Source organism: Equus przewalskii, chromosome 16 (genome assembly GCF_037783145.1).
Source record: "Equus przewalskii isolate Varuska chromosome 16, EquPr2, whole genome shotgun sequence".
Taxonomy (NCBI): Eukaryota; Metazoa; Chordata; class Mammalia; order Perissodactyla; family Equidae; genus Equus; species Equus przewalskii.
In genome coordinates, this window is record NC_091846.1 from 7,838,695 (window position 1) to 7,855,883 (window position 17,189).

Sequence of the window (17,189 nt, forward strand, 5' to 3'; positions counted from 1 at the left end):
TGTTTGTATAAACTTGTAAAGACATAGATGGAAGTTTAATATTTTCTTATACTATTAATTTATTAATTTAGTACAAACCAAAAAATCACATATATAAGAAATATGCTAATTTAGAAAATGAGAATAACGATAATACTATACCATATTGTAATAAGAGGTTTAAAATTAGATAATTTGGTTAAAGTAACTAGACAGAAGCTGGCACACATTAAGCACTGTGTTTGCTGTAAATATTTCTTTTCCTTATTACCACCTTTATTAAATAGTTTTATTTAAATTCTTCATAGTCATCTTTAATCTTTTCTCGGCATTTATCACTAGAGCCACTTTTTGAGTCATTAACATTGTTTTCTAGATTGTGTTATCTTCAGTTCTCTCTAAAGTGAGAGAGAGCAGTTTTTGAATTTTGTATTTGCTTTTCCCTAGAAATTTTATCATAAGCCATAGGTACCTGTTTGCCATTTATTATCTCAACAATTAACCATTTAATTGTGTTGCTTTTATACCTCATTCACAAAAGGTTTGTTTACAGCCATATGAACATTGGCATTTATAAGGTCGTAATACCTGAAATAATTACAAAATCTGGATTAAATTTATATGGCTTCTTTTCTCCTGATTTAAGGATTAACAGTGATCCAGAAAATGGTATCAAGAAGCACTTACAAGAGCTGATAGAATAAAAATGATTACTTTTCATAGTAGACCAGATTATTTTTGTGTTTTATCATAGCATGTAAGTGACATTTAGTGTTTTAGATTTATGTTTTTGTGAGTTTGATATCATCCTATGTAACTGATGTGGCTTAATAGAGGTGGCTGAGCAGCAAAGGAGAATAAGCAAACATTCAACATAAATGACAGAAGAGATTTGTATTTTCCTCCAGCCACAGAATGAACAGTTCTCACGTGCCTGAACAATAATGTAGGCTAGGATTGTCCGCATTTTAAGTAAAATGATAATCCCTACATTCCTGTTTCTAATCAGAATTTGAATTTATTTGGTTCACAATTGAATATAAATTCTAACTTTAAATAGTTTTTCTTTATTCAGTAATTATAATGATCACAGAAAAGAGCACTTCATTGAGAGCTCTGCTGCTGCTAATAATATAAAGGTATAATCTCATAAATAGGAAATTTTAGGTTTGTCTCAAATTCTTACTAGTAGACTAAAATTGTATATATAAATTGACAAGTTGTGCCATGAATATGCATGAATTTTTTTCTTAATTTTGATTTGACTGGTTTAGTGTTTTAGTCGATTTCTTAAATGAGGATCTCATTTTTTTTTATTTATTTGCTTTATAGGTCAACACGATGGACCATTGCCCAGACAGCATGCTGGATTATTGCCAGAATCTCTTATTTGGGCATATATTGTCCAACTGAGTTCTGCATTGCGTACCATTCATACAGCAGGTTTGGCATGTCGAGTTATGGACCCAACAAAGATTCTGATAACTGGCAAAACAAGGTACTAGCATTTTGTGTTTTGACTTCTTTATTGAGCATGTAATCTATGACAGCTTAGTAAACAAAGCATGATGATTTGTTTTAATTCTGCCTTTTCATATATTCCATCCAGAAGAACTGCTGTGACTTTGAGTTCATTTGTAAGTTTTTAAAAAAATGTTGAATTCTTAATAAAATGCCTGGTTGCTAATCAAGAATCTTGTAAGGGTTGGAGAGGTATGTATGTTTAGGGTTAGGGGGATGTAGAAGTCATATGAATACAACTTTTCTGTGTACAAGAGTGGTTCTCAAATTTTAGCATGAGTCACAGTCACCTGGAGGGTTTAGTGAGCACAGATTGGTGGGCTCCACCCCCAGAGTTTCTCATTCAGCACATCTGGAGTGGGTCCTGAGAATTTTCATTTCTAACAAGTTCCTAGGTGGTGCTGTTGCTGCTGATTGGGTCTCATGCTCTGAGAACCACTGATAAAGTTAAGTAACACAAACTTGTCTTCACCAGAGTTTTATTTGAGTGGCTGTAATTTTGAGAATTGTTTTGGTCAGCATAGCATAAAGAGCTCCAGATCTAGTACCAGGTTACTTGCGTTCATATCTGGACCCTGTTAGTTACTGTTTATGTGACCCTGAGCCAGTTACTTAACTTCTCTGTGTTCAACAACCTTATGAGACAGGTACTATTATCATTCCATTTTCGACATTTATGAGGTACCTGTCTCGTAAGATTATTGAGAGCATTGAATGATTTAATACAAGTAAAATGCTTTGAATGGTGCCTAGTACATCTTCAGCAAGTGTTAGAGAGCTAACTAACTTTTCATGGATAACTAGTAAAGGAGCAGTTTTATTCTTTTCATGAATAACATAAAGAAGCACCTTGGTGTGGTGAAAAGACCACTGGCCTAGTAGTCAAAAGATGTGAGTTACAGTCCTGGCTTTATCTCATTTTTATAACCATAGGCCTATCGCTTGATAGCTGTAAGCCTTAATTTCCTCATCTCTAAAATGGTAGTTCGTAGAGGTTATGTAGGGTTAGGACAGGAGGTTAGACTAGATAGTATTCTGAGATCCTTCCTAATATTATAGGAAATGTTAAATTTCCACTAGTATATAATTTTAAAAATGTCATTTTAATTATTTTCTTTAAATTCTCTGGTCTTTAAAGGTTGAGAGTAAACTGTGTTGGAGTTTTTGATGTTTTAACGTTTGATAACAGTCAGAATAATAATCCATTGGCATTAATGGCTCAATATCAGGTGAGTAAGAATTAACATGGATGCTTACTTAATAACTTAAGGCTTGACTTTTTTTTTAAGACAAATTCTTGTTTATTTTAAAGTATTTCAGGGTTTTAAGTCTAGATTTCAGTTTATTCTGAGGGTGGTCTCCATGCAAACTTTGAACATGTATTTTTTAATCACTGTGACGTATTTAGTGTAGAGCCCTTATAGGTTGAAATATACGGAATTAATGACAGTATCAGACACTCTAGTTGTTCAAATGAAAATGTCTTTATATGATTAGGAAGTTTGTCCTCAGCATAGATTAAAACAGATTGGTCAGCTGAATGAATTATATTAAATGACATTTTTTCTTTTTTTCCACTTCTTTCATGCATTAAAAAACACACCAGTTATCTTTACTTTTCAAACAGTTGTCCCAACTACCAATCTGAAAGTTTAAAAAATATTTTCAGAGGAATATTGTTGTATTGTCATTTTCTAAATAATTTTTTTCTTTTGCTTAATCAAAGTCTATCACTCACTTCTTGTACATTCTAGACTTTGGTTCTAGTCTGATTTCATAATAATAGTGTGGATTCAGCCCTCATATGTTCGTAGCTATTTCTTATTCCTTGATTAATGTATGGTATGGGAGAATAAGAACCTATCTCAGAGAGGGTTAAAGTGTAGTTGCTTTTTCCTTGAGTACTCTTTGCAGGTAACGTAGCTATTTAAAGGATCATTCAGTTTGTATTTCAATGCTTCACACTTTTTGGAGGATATGCAACTGTCATTTTTTTGTGTAAGAAATTTTTGGTGTTTCTGAATGTTTATGAACTTAGGTTTGATATGAGGCAGAATCTCTTAGTTACATGGAGAAACAAGAATACCTTTTCCTCCCATTGCCCTTCTCATTTCAACTTCTTTTGTTTAAATCTTTGAAAGAAGATTTTCATTTACTTTATTTATTATAAGACAAAATTTCAGAACAAAAAGGAATGAGAAGTAGAGTCTAACTTGTATTTAGTATTCTAATTCGTGCATAAACCTCTTCTTTTGCCACTGAACCACAGACAGTGCAGTGCCCGAGACTTAGGGCCACTCAGCACATCCTGTTGTTTGCAGACGTTTTGCATCTTCCTTCCCTCTGCTTGTGCCTACCTAACCTCAGCAGCAGCCAAGCTGTCCTGGTTGGTAGCACCATCTAGTGGGCACCACATGGAAGAATTGGACTACTTTTTTCCCTAACAGCAGCTAGCTGCTTTTTTATCTAGGGTGCTTGCTTCTTAGCTACTTTCCTTCTTATCTTCTGTCTTATACTTTACCTAATTGGCTCTGAAAATTTTTCTTCACAATCTTCGTCTTCTAAAAGTGACTGATTATTGACTAAAATACTAGTGATGTTTATATATCCAGGAAAATGCTATGAAATGTTTGAAGAGAAATTAGACATTATTTAGAACCAGTGTCATCAGCTTCTGCTGCAATTATCTGGAAACCTCATGTCTGCATTAAAAAACAAAACACCTTACAGTTTTGTTTTTTACAAGTACAGCCTTACAGTATCTCCTCATTCTTCTCTATTCTGAATAGAATTCCTTTTTTTTTAAATTACTAGTATAAAATAAGACTAATTTGATTTTATTTTCTTGTGAGTATAACAGCAGTATTTTCCATTTTTTTCTTTGCAAATCTACACTATTTTAGTTATGTAATGTGTTGTGTAGTTCCCTTGAAAAACGGCCCTTCATAAGAAAAAATAATCCTGGAATTCCAAACAAACAACTTTTAAATAAGCATTTGGGGCAACTGATTGGTGAGTTAGGAACCACTGTCATTCATAAACTCAGGCTCCGTTCAACCAATTGTCACCGTCCCTTTGTTTTTCAGTAGTAAAGGATATATCAGGTTTTCTTTTCTTTCTTTCCTTCCTTTTTTTGGGGGTAGAATGTATATGTGGATGATTTTTCATATAGCTTATAGTAAGATAAAGGAGAAAATTAAAGATAGTCCCAGAAGGGGGATTGTGATTTTACAGAGAAGAGGGTACATGAGAAAGGAGTGCATTGTTTCTTGTAGTCTATTTTTCATAGTCTGTTTCAGACACGTGACTAGAGACTGACTTTCAGTAAAATGGACATAAGTAGAGCCATAGATAGAATCAGAAAAATCAAGAAATCAAGAATCAGGAAGAAACTGAAAATGAGTTGGGGGGAAAACCTCCAGAATTCAACAAATGGGGGGAAAAACCAGATGGAGGTAAGAAGCAAAATAACAAATGGAAAATAATTTAGCTGGGAAATAAGGAAAGGAGAATTACTGAGTTTTTATGATGTTAAACTCTATTAAGCAGGACTTCGTTAACCTCTTTTATCTTAAAAAAAAAAACCAGTTTTAATTTAATCTGGATTATGTGACATGTATACTTTATTTCTAAAAGTAGGTATTCCTGCCTGTGTCAGCTTTAGAGAGGTGGTGGGATGTATACTCAAAATTATATTTTCTTATTTTTTAAACCCATCCAGTCCTTCAGCTTTCTTGGACTTTTGTTTTCCTGTCTCATAATAGGGAATAGTGGAATGTTCTAGGTGGGAGGTTTAGTTACAGCATCAATTCAGGGCGGAGCTAAACTGAAAATTCTAGTCCTAATTGTTGGGAGGCTGTGTGTTGGTACATACTGCTCAAATACTTGGGAAATAATAACCTTAATTCGGTGTGCTTTGCTGACCACATTGGATTTAAACACCTAGAGAAATTTACAGTTAGCGTTTACATGCGCTGATTTCTCTTGACCAACATTTTTATGGTTTCATGAATGTAACTTGAAATGTTTTACTTGATCTTGAGAGTGATCCAGGGGACTCCTTGAGTTCTTTCATGGCCGTGTCCTCCAAAGAACAGAAAGGATGGCAGCAGTAATAGTGCGCCTTCCCTGCCCCCTTCCCTCCTGCCGTTCTGGGCCTAACTCTGTACCACTAAGGAAAGTTTAAAAAGTTCTCAGGCGTGAATCTGTGGCATCTCTTGTCCTGATAGATTCAGAGTAGTTTGTTTATCTAATCAGTTTTTACACTGATTATAGGATCTCCCGTTCACAGTGTCAGATTCACAAATGCTAGCTTTGGATAGATTTTTAAATTTGAACTTTATTTAATGTTATTTTTGTAGTGGAGTTTGACTTCCTCTTATTCTTTATTATTTGGTTAGAATGTTGTTGAGGATAGCCGTACAGTGCTGAACTTTCATTAGTGATTGCCTTGAAATACGCACCTGATTTCACAATTATACCCTTTATAGACATTCCACAAAACCAGTGTTTCTCAACCCTGGCTGCGTATCAGAATCTCTTGTGGAAGATTTGAAAAGTACCAGTACCTAGATCTTACCCCAAACTAAGAACACCAGAATTGGGATGAGGGGATGACAACTTGGTGATTTTTCTCTTAGTTTTTGGTTGATTTTAACGTAGAGCTAGGTTTGTATTATTCTTATACTAAACCAGTATTCGGAATGAATATGTATGCAGTAATTCAGAGGAGGTCTCAGATTTTGAAGATTTAAATAAGTGTTCCACAGAAATTACTTCCAATGATTTCATTTAACTCTGAGCTACTTCATTCTCCTAGGCATATGATACCTGCCAAGCAGGACCCCTTGGGTGACCATTCTTGTTTCCTAGAATTATAATGGGTAATAGAGAGCTTACCTCAATTCAGCCAGCTGTCTTTTGAAAATCCTTTTAAAAGGAAAGCCTCAGAGTGGTCAATCTTAAAACAAAGGTAGGAAACCAGGTGGTTACAGAGCTCAAAGATCTGTTATAGTGTGAGTAAAAATTGTAAACCACTACAGATGGATGTCATTGAGGTTTGCAGCATTTTCGGTGTTCTAGAGAATATACTCTAAAATCAGGTAATGGTCATGTTGTGCTTGTAATGGAATAGCTTTTCTTCAAATAATTCTTCAAACTCCCACTGTATTTTGGGCATCATGGAAAATGAGACAAATGCATATTGTAAATTATAATTATCATAGTAAAGCAAGTGTGTAGTAACCAGCCTTAAATTTCTTGTAATGGTAAGAATATCAGCTCAATTTAAATAAAATTTTTTTTTTTAACTTTAAAGCAGTAGTTCTGTAGTTGGCATGTGGATTGCTTGGAATAATGTTTTTTAAAGTATAGCCCCAGAACTACCTTCATCAGGATTACCTGGGTGCTTTAAAAAGGTTGGGCCTGTTCCCGGACCTACTGAATGAGAATCTCTGGTGGAGAGGCTCCGAAATCATCCTTTTAATAAACTCCCAGGTGATTCTGATGAGTACCAGTACTTGAGAACCTGTGCTAAGCTTGGCGGCTTCCTTGTAAAGGTGCTTTTTCCATTCAGGCAGTAGTGTCAGGGTATTAAATTTGTATCTATAAAATAAAAATTAAAGTTATATTTATTCTTTCATGTCAGCAAGCAGATCTGATATCATTAGGAAAAGTTGTGTTGGCTTTGGCTTGCAACTCTTTGGCAGGAATTCAGCGAGAGAATTTACAGAAAGCCATGGAACTGGTGACAATCAACTACTCCTCTGACCTGAAGAATCTGATTTTGTAAGTTTTAATATATGATTAAATGCATAGAATGATCTTATGAGAAGACAGAGCTTTTGACAGTGATTCTATTTACTTTAGTTCTCACTGTTTAAAATCTAGCAAAACACAAGTAACTTTTGATTTCTTTATTTTTATTGCTAAGTATATATTTCTTGGAATAAATTCATAAACTAGTGTTCTTAAATTAGTTAGTGATGTTTTAAACATTTGGCCAAAGGGCACCCACTAAAGCTGCATTGGTATCCACTAGCTACATATGACCTTTTAAATTCAAATTAATTAAAATTCAAATTAAAAATTCAGTTCTTCAGTTGCAGTAGCCACATTTCAAGAGCTCAAAAGCCACATGTAGCTTTTAACTAATATATTGGACAGCATCAACATAGAACATTTCCATCATCTCAGAAAGTTCTCTTAGACAGTGCTGCTCTAGAGAGATCTGTGTTTTTGTGAAAGCTCTCGTAAATAAACTTCAAGTGCAATCCAATTATGTACTCTGTGGCCAAAACTCTCATTCCAGAAAGCATGTATGAAAGATCCCTATGCTTCTACTCCAGTATCTTCAGACTCCAGGGAACCCTTGGGTATAGATTTCAGATGAATTTGGCTTAGGAGAAACCCACTGTGGACTACAATCACCACAGAAGGACTTCTTCCTAAGATACATCAAATACCAGAGAATTCTAGAGGATGGACAACTGTGGCCCTTGTTATAAGTTATTCTAGAGGACAGATGCTAGGAAGTCTCTTGAAATTTTTCCTATTATGTTCTAGAAGTAATTAGAGCTTATTGATCCTTTTCAGTCTCTTTTAGCTTCCAGCTGTTCCTGATCTTTCTGTGTAGCCCCGGATGATCCAGTTTCTTTTTGGACTAGTCCTGGGGTATGGAATTGAGGGATGGAGGATGGGGCTGCCACCTGTGCTTTGTTACATTGGCATAAGTGTCCTGCTTGTGACAGAGCACTGGAAGCCAGTGTTTGCCTGGTTCCTATTAATCAAATAAGATGATTTATCTTTTAAATGAAAATATTTGTTTCGTATATTATCACAACAGTGATTCCTAGCCTTAGTTTGCAACACCTAGGATGTCTCAGATAATCTCAGATTATAATCTTCAAATTTTCCTTTTTAAAAAGTGGAAGTAAAGGATATAAATGTAATAAATTTGCGGTATGTTAATAATTATTGAAACTGGGTGATGGGTACATGGGGATTCATTACACTGCCCTTCTTTCTACTTTTATAAATGTTTGAAATTTTCCTTAATAATGAATGAATTAAAGTCATACTTTTATACTAACCAATAACTAAAATATATAGAGCAATAACCATATATTGGGCACTTTCAAACTAATTGATGTGAATTAATTTGTTTAATTCTCCCAAAAACTAAGAATTAGGTACCATTATTAGCTTCATTTTAGAGATGACAAGACTGAGGCATAGAGAAGTAATTTGCCAAAGTCACGTAGCTTATACTAACTTTCAGTAGTTAGATATAAATATGTCAGTAATTACAGATGAATAGCTAAGACATAGATTATCCACATGAGTATAACCATTTGTTAATTTAAAAAAGAAGGCCTCCTGTATGTCAGAAGCTGAAGATACTTTGAACAAAGTGAACAAAATTCCCCATCTTCTGGAGTCTCCACCCTACTGGGGAGGAGTTAATAAGCATGTAAACAAGTAAGATGTTTGCAGATATTGCTAAGTCCTATGAAGAAAATAAGATAGAATTGTAAGTAGGGAAGAGTGGAAGAGGGGGAGGCTGCTTCAGTAAGAATGGTTAGGAAGTGGCTTACCTAAGAGAATAAGCAATAATAGGTGATTAATAATCATTGTATTCTAGCAGATAACCCTTTGAAACATGTAGTATTTTTCTGCCTTAGTTATAATGATGGAAGAAATTGAATTGGTCTCTCCTGATGTGTGTTAGTGCATAAAGATTTCTCAGGGATAAATGAAGTCACAGAGCAGAGGACACCTTCCTAAAAAGCCAAGGCTTGTTTGATTTATCAAAATTAAGATCCAGTTTCAAAAATTATTTTTGAGGGGCCGGCGTGGTGGCGCAGCGGTTAAGTTCGCACGTTCTGCTTCTCGGCAGCCCAGGGTTCGCCGGTTCAGATCCCGTGTGCGGACATGGCACCGCTTGGCACGCCATGCTGTGGTAGGCATCCCACATATAAAGTAGAGGAAGATGGGCACAGATGTTAGCTCAGGGCCAGGCTTCCTCAGCAAAAAGAGGAGGACTGGCAGTAGTTAGCTCAGGGCTAATCTTCCTCAAAAAAAAAAAATATATATTTTTGAAGAGTAATGGAAAAATCTCCCCATCTGCAATCACCCCCTATTTCACCCCTTCAAAAAAGTTTGTACCAATCTTTATCTCCCACTATTGTAAAGAAAGGTTTGAGAATGGAAATGGTAAGTGTAACCCTACTCAACTTTCCTTTCTCATTTTCATCGTAGTAAAAATGTAGAGAAAGAGACATGTTTACAGTTTCTCCATTGACTCTTAAAAAGAAATACAGTTATTAAGCTTTAAAAATGAACTTGACTTGCATGAGAAAATGTTTTCAAAATTGCGTACACTAATATGATGGCAGCAGCGATAGCTTTCTGCTTGTGGGTTTTGTTGTTTTTTAAATTGCATGTTTGGCATTCAAGTGATTCTCCTTTATTTTGCTTAGGTATTTGTTGACTGACCAAAACAGGATGCGAAGTGTAAATGACATCATGCCCATGATCGGTGCTCGATTTTATACTCAATTGGATGCTGCTCAAATGAGAAATGATGTTATAGAAGAAGACCTTGCAAAGGTAAAGAGTATTTGCACACTTGCGTCTGTATGGATATAAAACATAGTAATTATTGTGCTGAATATATTACATAATTGGCTAAGATTGTTTGCAGATATTTTTGTCCAAACTTAACGTTCAGTATTTTAATTTCTTATGTCCTCTGGGCATTTGTTTTCTTCTTTTTGTTCTTGACTTTGCTCCAGTCATGGAACACAATCTTGATTTTTTTTTTCATGTGTTACTTTAACAATTCTTAAAAATGGCCAGCTGCATAATCTTCTTGAGTATTACTACTCAATGAGACGGACGTGTTGTATTTAAAAGTATAACCAAAAGGTGGGATATTAGGATTTATTGTTTAAAGGTAATATTGGTGCAGGACACCAGTTTTGTAAACTTTTGCTTTTATATTCAGTTAGCTGGAACATTAATATTCTCTCTCTTTTTAAAATGTTTTGTAGGAGGTTCAAAATGGAAGACTGTTTAGGCTTCTAGCAAAATTGGGAACAATCAATGAGAGGCCGGAGTAAGGATTTACAGTATTTTACAATATGTTTTCCATCAAGGGCACTATTTTGTGTAACAAGAATGAGTATACCTTATTCTTACTGGTTTTATTTGGAAAAAGAGAAAAATCCTCATGTGAAGTGACCTTAAGCCTGTTGTTAGCCATTAGGTTGCTGTTTTTAACACAGCCTGGGCACAGTTGTCAGCGATTTCACACAGACACATAGAGAAAACACGTGGTGTTAGAAATCTCTGTTGTGGTTTGCACAGGAGGGAACATGTTATGACTGTCAGTACTGCCTCTACCCTGTCTCCTTTTTGGCCTGGTCAGTTCAGCTTGGTGAGATTAGAGACTTCAGAAATCTCTGATTATTGCATGCCTCTTATCTTCTATTAAAGTATGCTATTTATAGCTGTCATATCAATGAGAGTGGAAAGGAATCACCATCGTACATTGTCATTTAGTTCTGCCTCGTTTGTAAATTGAAGTTCATATGTTCAAGAAAGAAGCAAAGTTGATATTTGTCCTACATAACTGTCAGACAGGTAGAACAGTATTGCAGCTATTGCAATTACAGTGTAAGTTACATTTCAGGAATGTTACCTCTGTTTAATAGAGATAGGTGACAGATAATTATCATTGCTTGGGGGATTTTTTTGACCACAAAATTCAAGTTCACTTACCTTTCTTCAAAGTTAAGAGACTCAGTTGGTATTTTCCCTAATAATTTTTCCAAATGAAGAGAACATGGCTAGATGTTGAGCCATTTATAAAAAACTTGTAGTTATTTCTTCTGGCATTTATCTCTTTATTTAAAAATATATGCTTAGAGTGCTGTTTCTTGATTTTTTTCAATATTTAACTCAGCTAATGACTTTGTCCTGTGAAAGATGAGGCTTTATCTTTCTTACTCCCTTTGCTTAACAACACACACACACATTCACGTTCCACTACTTAACCTGTAATTTTTGAGTTTATTCTTTATTCAGTGTTGACATTATTATAACAACTATAAAGGTAAATGTTGTTCATAGCTGCACCACATGGTAAATCATGACTATATTTCCTTTCTTTTGTATTTTGTTTTTGATTTTTGTTTTCCTGGAGTTAATAATTGTTTTATATGGGAATCTAAGCAAATGAAAAAGATATATACCACCAGTTCATTCCAAACTCTCTGCAAGAGCTACAAAACACCTTTCCATAGGTTCAAAAATAGGTAACGTATCAGTTACTTCTTTTTTCTCCTCCTTAGAGAAATTACCCCTGGAGCCTCTGTCCTTCTGTTTCTATCTGGGCTGGTTGTGTTTTAAGCCTGCTCATACTCACAATTTAGAACTAGAGTTTCCCTTCACTATTTTCCTGGGAGTTCTCATTGTCTCTTTCTTTGTGTTGAATACCCTGTTTCTTGCTTTTTTCCTTGGTTTATTCTTTTGATTTAATGGAGCACATTCTCCTGTAGCTTCCTGAGAAAGGTGAGTTTTTTGAGTCTTTGCAAGTCTGAAAATATCTTTATTCTAATTTGGTAGTATGATTGGGTATAAAATTCTAGATTGTCCCCAGAAAATTATTTCATTAATTAAATCTCTTGAATGTGTTATATGAACCAATTTTTTTAAAAGTAGAAAAGGGTTTGCAGTGAAAAAAATAAAATCTGTCCTTCATACCTGACATCCCCAATCTCTCCAGTTCCTCCCACCAGTCTTTATTGTATTAGTTTCTTGTACATACTTTCCAAGGTACAACGATGTATTTATATCCCCCATCCACTTTTTAATATATACAAATTGTAAGTCATGCACAGTGTTCTGTATATTGCTTTTTTCTCATAACAATGTATTTTGGATATCTTTCTGTTTAGATATGTTTAGTGTATGCCAAACACTATTCTCAATAGTTTACAAATATGAACTAATTTAATCCTCATGACAACCCAATGATGCAGGTACTATTAGTATTCCTATTCAACAATGAAAGTGAGGAATAGAGAGATTAAATACCTTGTCCAAAGTCACACAATTAGTAAGCGTATGGGTCAGGATTCGAGTCCAGACAGTAGGATTCCAGAGTCTGTTCTTAACCACTATGCTGTGCTTCCCTTATAATTTTTGGCCCTGTAGTTCATCCTGTCAGTGGGCATTTGAGTTGTTCTCACTTTTTTGGTAGTATGAACAGTGCTGCAGGGACTGACTTATGCAGAGTTAATTTTGTGTGTGCGTAACTATAGATCCAGGTGTAGTTGTTAGGTCAGTGGCTATGTCACTCTCATTTGAGAGCTATTACTGAAGGGTTTACCAATGTACGATGCATGAAAGTCTTTCACCAATGATACTTTCTTCAAACTTTGGGATTTTTGTTAACCTGGTACAATCTCAGTGCAGTTTTATTTTAGTGAGCATTCACTTAATGAGCATGTTGCCCATCTTTTTTATGTTTTTGATTCATTTCTGCTTTCTTTTCTGTCTGTTCATATCCTTTGCCCATTTTTATTTTCATTTGGATTGTCTTTCCTTTTAATGTATATGAGCTACAGAGAATTTACCCTTTGTGATCATTTTCTTTTTAATTTGTCATTTTTCTTTGGACTCTGCTTAATTTTTTGCCTTGCAGACATTTACATGTGTAATGTCTAACTGATCAAACTTCTTTTATGCTTTTGGATTGGTCATAGTTAAAAAGTTAGAAAATCCTTTTCTACTCTAAGATTTTGATGGAACTATCCTATTGTTTCTTCTAGAATACTTACAGTTTCACTTTTTTCATATTAGAACTTTTTCTATATTTGGGATTTATATAGGATTTAAGGCATGAATCCAACTTTTTTTCCCCCTAGAAGACTACCCAGTGGCCCAAATACAATTCATTGAGTAGTCTAGCTTTTCCCCACTGGGGTAAGGCAGCACCTCTTTTACACTGTTTTAATAATTGACATTTTAAAATCTAGTAGTGTTCTTTCTTATCTCCATTTTGTTATGTGTTGTTTTTGTTGTTTTCTTAAAACTGTTTGATTTTCTGTATAAATTCTAGAATCAGCTTGTTAATAAACAAAGCAAACTGGTAAACCTGATGGTATTTTTATTGAGAAGACAGCATGTTGTATTTATTAATAAACTTAAGGAGCGTTTGTGTTTTTAGATGTTATCTTAACCAAGATAATGGTATGTCATTGTACTTGTTGATGTTTACTTTAGTATTCTTCAGTGTTTAAGTTGCTATTTATATAGTTATAGCACACTAGTTTATTCTTAGATATTTTTTCTTGTTGCTATTATAAATTGGAATTTTTCCCGTCTATCTTCTTAGACTGCTTGTAATCAGTCTACATGAAAATTACTGACTTCTGTACATTTTGTACCCTGATACCTTAGTGTTCAGACACTTTTTCAATAGATTCTCTTGGATTTCCCAGGTATATAGTCATATCTTCAAATAATACAGCAATATTTCCTCCTTTCTAATTTCTATACTTTTAATTTCTCTTGAGTGATTATGTTAGCTAGTAGCTCTGATAGTGATAGTTTCTTTCAGAATTTGAAGCATTGCTCCCTTGTCTTTTAACTTCCAGACAGATTCGAAGCCATTTTCTTTCCAAATTTCCTCCTCCTCCTGCTGTTAGCGTCCTTGCTTTGTCATTGATGTTCAGAATTCACAGTGATGTGCCTTGGTCTTTTTGGTTCATTCTGATGAATCAGCAGGTGGGCCCTTTTCATCTTGGAAGCTTCTGTCTGTCAGTTCTGGAAGTTGTCTTCATTGCTTCTTTGATAACTTCTTTTCTTCTCTCTTTCTGGAGTTCCCATTGCTCAAGTGTTAGACTTTTACAATTGATTTTTTAATATTCTCTTCTGTTTATTGTATCTTTTTGTTCTACTTCCTAGGCAGTTATTTCAACTTAGTTTTTCTAAAATTAAAGGTTTCTGTCTAATCCTTCTCTGAGTTTTAAAATTTCTGCTGTCATATTTTTAATTTTCAAGAACTTTCTTCTCTCTAAGTGATTTGTCTTACAGCGTCTAATTCTTGTTTCTCTCAGGCTGTCAATTACAAATTTTTGGTTAGGGTGTTTTGTTTGATGTTCTGTTTCGTTCTCTGCAATATCTTGTAGGAAATGAGTTGTCTTCGCTTGTTTTGTTTTGTTTTATTCTCCAAAGGATTTCTGATCCTTGGCTATCCATTCATATTAAAAATGAGGTCATGGGGCCAGCCCCGTGGCTGAGTGGTTAAGTTTGCATGCTGTCCTTCGGCAGCCTATGGATTCACCAGGTCCAGATCCTGGGCGCAGACATGGCACTGCTTGTCAGGCCATGCTGAGGTGGTGTCCCACGTGCCACAACTAGAAGGACCCACAACTGAAAATATACAACTATGTACTGGGGGGCTTTGGGGAGGAAAAGGAAAAATAAAATCTTTTTAAAAAAAAATGAGGTCCTCGGGGCTGGCCCCGTGGCCAAGTGGTTAAGTTCACGCGCTCCACTGCAGGCGGCCCAGTGTTTCGTTGGTTCGAATCCTGGGTGCGGACATGGCACTGCTCACCTAGCCATGCTGAGGCGGCGTCCCACATGCTACAACTAGAAGGACCCACAACGAAGAATATACAGCTATGTACTGGGGGGCTTTGGGGAGAAAAAGAAAAAAATAAGTAAAATCTTTAAAAAAAAAAAAAATGAGGTCCTAAAAAGCTAATGGGAAGCTCTTTGTGCGGGCAGGGATTGTAGAATGTGGGATAAAACAGTGTGATATTGTTATGTATGATTTTTGGTTTTAGTAGACTCCCAAATGTCAGTATTTCTTTGGGGCAGGTCAGCATCTCCAGAAAAGAATCTTCCAAGCTTCTATCTGTAGTATAAACCCAAAGGCAAGCTTTGGGGAGCCAAGTAGAAGGAAAGGGTTGGTTGAATAGTCTCCCCCAGCACTCCTCAGCTCCGTTTGTCTTGCTTTGCCTGGGATCCGTGAAGCCGGAGCGTCTCTGTTGCCTCTGTCTAGAAGGAGTTCTGGTACCCTTTTTGGCAGATTTCTGCCAAGGGAAGTGGCACTGGGGATGAGAGGTGGGCTGTCTGTTTGCTGTTTATAGAAGCTTTCATCAACTCTGTTATTTCCTGCTTCAGTCAGTCCACACCTGCACCTTTAGTAGTACCTAGTGACTTCAGTTCCTGAGCCTCACTGGCATGGCTTGCTCCTTGTGGCTTCCCCTTTTCACCCCCCCATCGCATTAGAATTCAGGTCTGCTCAATGATAGCACTTATCTCTCTGCTTTCCACCTGCCAAATTCATGTGAATATTTTTTGTCTGCTATTTTGCTTCTGATTCCTTTGTCCTTAGATGTTTGTACCCTTTTTTAGATGTTTGTTGTCAGTTTGGTGGGATTTTGAAAGGGAACAGAGAGAAATGGGTGTGTTTAATCAGCATTTTAATTGGAAATCATTGGAGTGACCTTTGCCAAGTACATATATGATTGTGTTTAAACCATGTGATGGGCTTTCCCCCTCCCCCGTTCTTAGAATACTGACCTAATTTTTTTAGCATGTCCTAAGGCTGCATAGTCTAGTCTCTCCCTTCTTATCCTTGCTTCAGATCTGCCTCTTTTTTCTTTTAATTTTCTTCCCCTTCTCTTGCCTTCTCTCACTCTGTTCTTGTCTTTCCTCTTCCCCTCCTTGCCCCGACTGTCTGTCCCTCCCCTTGTATTCTCTTGTTTTCTCTTCTTTTCTCCCCCAACCCCATCCAGCCACACTGACTTTTCTTAAGTTTCTTAAGTGCTCCTTGCTGTCTTTTGCAAATACAGATGCCTTTGACTAAGGAGCACTCTTCCTCTGGGAAGAGCTTTCGTTAATGCCTCTGGAAGACCTTCCTTGCCTTCCCAGATGAATTCGTGTTTCTATTCTATACTGTATCCCTTTTTCTTAATAGCATTATCTAAATATGCAATTACAACGTTCTTTGGTTATTTGGTGTCTGTTTTCCTCACTAGACTATAAGTTCCAAAGGTCAGTGAAAACTAACAGTGGTCTTTGGGTCAGTTCTCCAATTCTTTGCAGCTCGCTTTCACATCATCGCCTGATGGTAGGAAACCAAAATCTCCCCCCTTTTTGTTCCTAAACATTTTTTTAATTGAGTTATTGATAGGTTACAATCTTGTGAAATTTCAATTGTACATTAATGTTTGTCAGTCATGTTGTAGGTGCACCACTTCACCCTTTGTGCCCACCCCCCACCCCACCTTTCCCCTGGTATCCACTAAACTGTTCTTAGTCCATAATTTTAAATTCCTCATATGAGTGGAGTCATACACAGATTATCTTTCTCTCGCTGGCTTATTACATTTTTCTGTTTTAAACTCACCAGTAAAGTACAACATATATCTGACCATGTCTCTCCTCTGTAACCTTATGGTGGGAGGAGGGAAAGGATCATCTCTTTCAACATATTTTCAAAAATATCTAAAGACATTTTCTTTCTTCCCCATTTTATCTAATGGTAGGGGCCTAAATAAAGATGTGATTATAACATAGGAGTGTGTAAAGTTTGATTGCCCTTGAGAGTTGAAAACTGGTATTCATAAACTTGCATGCTGAGATGATTTTTAAAAAATCTATGGGCA

The 17,189-nt window shown here is 35.8% G+C and overlaps 1 protein-coding gene across 13 annotated transcripts in view; it reads left to right on the forward strand.

The window, feature by feature from the left end:
* PAN3 (poly(A) specific ribonuclease subunit PAN3) overlaps positions 1-17,189 on the forward strand; it is a 135,533-nt gene that overhangs the window by 112,466 nt on the left and 5,878 nt on the right. For 9 of the 13 annotated variants that reach the window (XR_011527743.1, XR_011527744.1, XM_070577864.1 and 6 more), the window contains 5 exons: positions 1,312-1,477; positions 2,639-2,729; positions 7,148-7,287; positions 9,981-10,110; positions 10,554-10,618. Coding sequence is in view for 7 of the 13 variants with exons in the window: in XM_070577864.1 (XP_070433965.1) it covers positions 1,312-1,477; positions 2,639-2,729; positions 7,148-7,287; positions 9,981-10,110; positions 10,554-10,618 (592 nt within the window). In the remaining 6 variants the exon portion in view is untranslated. Of the gene's footprint in view, positions 1-1,311; positions 1,478-2,638; positions 2,730-7,147; positions 7,288-8,094; positions 8,173-9,980; positions 10,111-10,553; positions 10,619-17,189 lie in introns of those variants that run through there. The other 4 variants (XR_011527746.1, XR_011527747.1, XR_011527745.1 and 1 more) reach the window with 2 other exon arrangements.